Source organism: Lycium ferocissimum, chromosome 5 (genome assembly GCF_029784015.1).
Source record: "Lycium ferocissimum isolate CSIRO_LF1 chromosome 5, AGI_CSIRO_Lferr_CH_V1, whole genome shotgun sequence".
Lineage (NCBI taxonomy): Eukaryota > Viridiplantae > Streptophyta > Magnoliopsida > Solanales > Solanaceae > Lycium > Lycium ferocissimum.
Window position 1 is genome coordinate 67,910,911 of NC_081346.1, and position 3,001 is coordinate 67,913,911.

General features: G+C 35.9%; 1 protein-coding gene across 1 annotated transcript; it reads right to left on the reverse strand.

The window, feature by feature from the left end:
* Positions 1–244: 244 nt before the first annotated feature.
* Positions 245–2,527, reverse strand: LOC132057158 (dof zinc finger protein DOF2.4-like). The gene is made up of 3 exons (XM_059449622.1): positions 2,297–2,527; positions 1,807–2,096; positions 245–1,523 (listed from the first exon to the last, which is right to left on the reverse strand). Exons 1-3 carry the CDS (start codon positions 2,345–2,347, stop codon positions 683–685), a joined length of 1,182 nt encoding a protein of 393 aa, XP_059305605.1. The 5' UTR covers positions 2,348–2,527; the 3' UTR covers positions 245–682.
* Positions 2,528–3,001: the final 474 nt, after the last annotated feature.

Below are 3,001 nucleotides of genomic sequence, written 5' to 3' on the forward strand. Positions count from 1 at the left end.
CATGCACATCCAATTCTTAAGTTTCAAATGCAATTACTAAGTGAATTTTGTTAATCTTATAAATATTTGGACAACGTAACATTGCTTCAGACCATGGATCAGTATTAAAATTCATTTGTAATCATTTTATCAATGTCAAAAACAGTGAAATCCTCAAGAGCTTCATGATATCATGCCAAGAAATAATAAATTCATGAAGAGATTGTAGTAATGAGAGAAGGAAGAAGAAATCCAAATACACAAATTCCGTCAAATTTCAAACATGAAGATGATATATCATTAGAAATATTGTTAGCCATATGATCACCTTTACATCCCAACACCTAAAGACAATTACTTTGAAAATTAGACCTTCATGTCTACACAAAAGCTACTACAAAGAACTAATTAAGAAAAAGTACACTCAACCTCCAAACATGTTCTAACACATGCATTACCATAGCAAACTATTAATAAATCTAAAGAAAACACTTTAACAAAGACTACCACATCTAGGGTTTTCAGATGATTGATTTTTTGTACCCCATGTCCGGCTTCCATCCTCACTAGAAGCTTTCGCTCATAAAATATATCGACTAGTGAGATAATTCAGATTACCAGCTAAAACCTCTGAATGACCGCTCAGTAATAAAGCAGATAGTATCAGCTTTGCCAGTGAACAACATTTTACGCCGACTCTATATTATAAGGCGTTACTAGTGGAAGAAGAACTAAAACTAGCAGAAAGATCACTCCAAGCACTAGCAGTATTCCAATTTTCATTGTTTCCTTGAATCCCCAACAATTGCCTTGACAAAGCTGATTGATCTTCATTATTATTGTTATTGTTGTCTTCCATCTTCACTGAAGCCATCTGATTTAGCATTGAGGTCGAGATTTTTGGCCTGCTAATTTGACTCGTACCCTCACCAGCAAGGAATTGTACCGCTTCGTGAACACCACCTTGAAACGGATAATTGTTAACACCCGAAGAAGGCGAATTAGACGGATCAAATCCGCCTAAGAAATTAGGGAATTGTTGTGCCATTTGTTGTTGCATTCGCCAGTGTTCAATGTTTCCACTTGATAAAAGCGAAGCAACACCACCAGCTCCAGCTCCGAGCAAATTGTTGTTATTATTAATCATCATGCCTTCAGTGGTACCGCCTAATACGTTACCACAACTTGTAGAAAAATTCAGGTTCATGTGATTACTCGGAGTAAAATTGTGGTGCTGATGATGATCAGAGCTAAATTGGCCTAAAGGCGACATGAAGCGTAGAGGCGGAATTTGAGGGGTCATAAGACCTAATAAACTTGCTGCTGATGCTGGGCCAGAAAAACTGTTGCTATGTGATGAAATTGTGCTTGTAGAACCTGAATTATTAGTAGCTTGACGACCATCAGTACTAGTGCTAGAAGCCGGAGATTTTGAATTATTGTTATTGTTGTTGCCGCTCTTGCTGTTGCTGCTGCTTCTTTTGTTCCTCCGGCAACCACCACCCACAGGAACATTTCTTAGAGCACCGCCTCTAGTCCAGTACCTGAGGAGGAGGAGTATTCTCAATCAATCATTTTCTCTTAAAAACGAGTGGAAGAATGTATGCTTGTTTATTAATCCCAACTTAGGGATAAGTTAGGTATTTATAATATTAAAAAAAAAATAAAAAAAATTGAACATTTAGCTGGTCTAGTACATGTATCATACTTAATTATATTTTTTTCTCCCTTTTTTTTTATTCTCCCGTTAATTTCGTAAAACAAGAACTATATGTACAGGTAAATTTATGTACTTGGGATGAACCTAGTTTATTTGTGAAGTATTACCTTTTGCAAGCCTTGCAGAAGTGTCTAGGTTGCGAAAGACTGTAATTGTTGAAGTAGCAAAACTTGGTGTTTGATGAATCACATCGAGGGCATTTTAGGGCTGTCTCAGGCATAGGTATGTTGGCCATCCGGGCTCGATCAGCCATCGAGCCCGGCCTGATAGAACCTGCACCACCGCCGCCATGAGGCTGTGGGGGTTGGGGAGGTGGAAGCACTGGCGGCGGTGGTGCAGTTTGAGATGGTGGTGATTGAAGCTGATGATGATGATTTGAGATACTACCTCCAACTTGCTGAAAAAGAAGAAACTAAGATATCTTAGTATATGCTAGAAATCTAAAGATGAAAAAGAAAGGAAGAATATTAAAATAAATACAAAAGTTGAGGGGAATATTATCTTTATTGAATTCTTTGCTTTTTTGGCAAAGAAGCCATGGATATGGAAGCATCAAAATGAAGGCAAAAAAATTTATAAAAAAAATAAATACAATACCTGTTGCCAGTTGGCTGGATCAAGATAAGCTGGAATTGAAGAAAAATTCATAGCTAAATTCTTGAATGATCTTTAAAAATTCTCTTTTGTAAAGTTTTTGGTTAGTGGAGAATCACATCAATTTGGAGGTGGAGAGAAGAATACTCTTCTTGCTAAAGAGAGAGAAACAAAGGAAAGCAAGAAAGATAAAGGCAAAGAGAGAATATTGAGAATAATGGAGCTCAAATAAAGTGAAGGGCTTTACGGTAGTAGCATATATATACATAACAAGCAATTTATTTAGGGTCCTGATTTGTTCTTACTCTTAAGTGTCATTTTTGTATTTTTTTACTTTTTAGTAGTTCGAGAGGGGTAGTAATATGTTTACTTTCTTAACCTTTAAGATTCTTATTAAATTAAATTAAGCTTGTGTTGCACTACCCCCACACCCCCACTTTGCTTAGTACTCATATATACTATGTTTGCTTGGGTTCTTCAAAAATGTTATCGATCCTTCAAAAATAAACTATTTTGGAAGAAGCAATATAGCATATACATATAGAGACGGAGCTAAAAAATTTAATTTATGGATTCTGAATCCATCATAACTTTTGCTTATAATTAGATTCAAGATGATTTATTTATACACATTAAATAATTTTCTAAGAGTATGAACAACTGTTATTGTGTTCTGCCGAATTCATAAGTTTAGGCTCCGCTCCTATA

Coding starts and splice junctions, on each gene's coding strand:
- LOC132057158 (XM_059449622.1), bottom strand. CDS start 2,347: ATGAATTTTTCTTCAATTCCAGCTTATCTTGATCCAGCCAACTGGCAA. Junction 2,097..2,296: donor ATCCAGCCAACTGGCAACAG/GTATTGTATTTA, acceptor CTTCTTTTTCAG/CAAGTTGGAGGTAGTATCTC. Junction 1,524..1,806: donor TTCTGCAAGGCTTGCAAAAG/GTAATACTTCAC, acceptor CCTCCTCCTCAG/GTACTGGACTAGAGGCGGTG.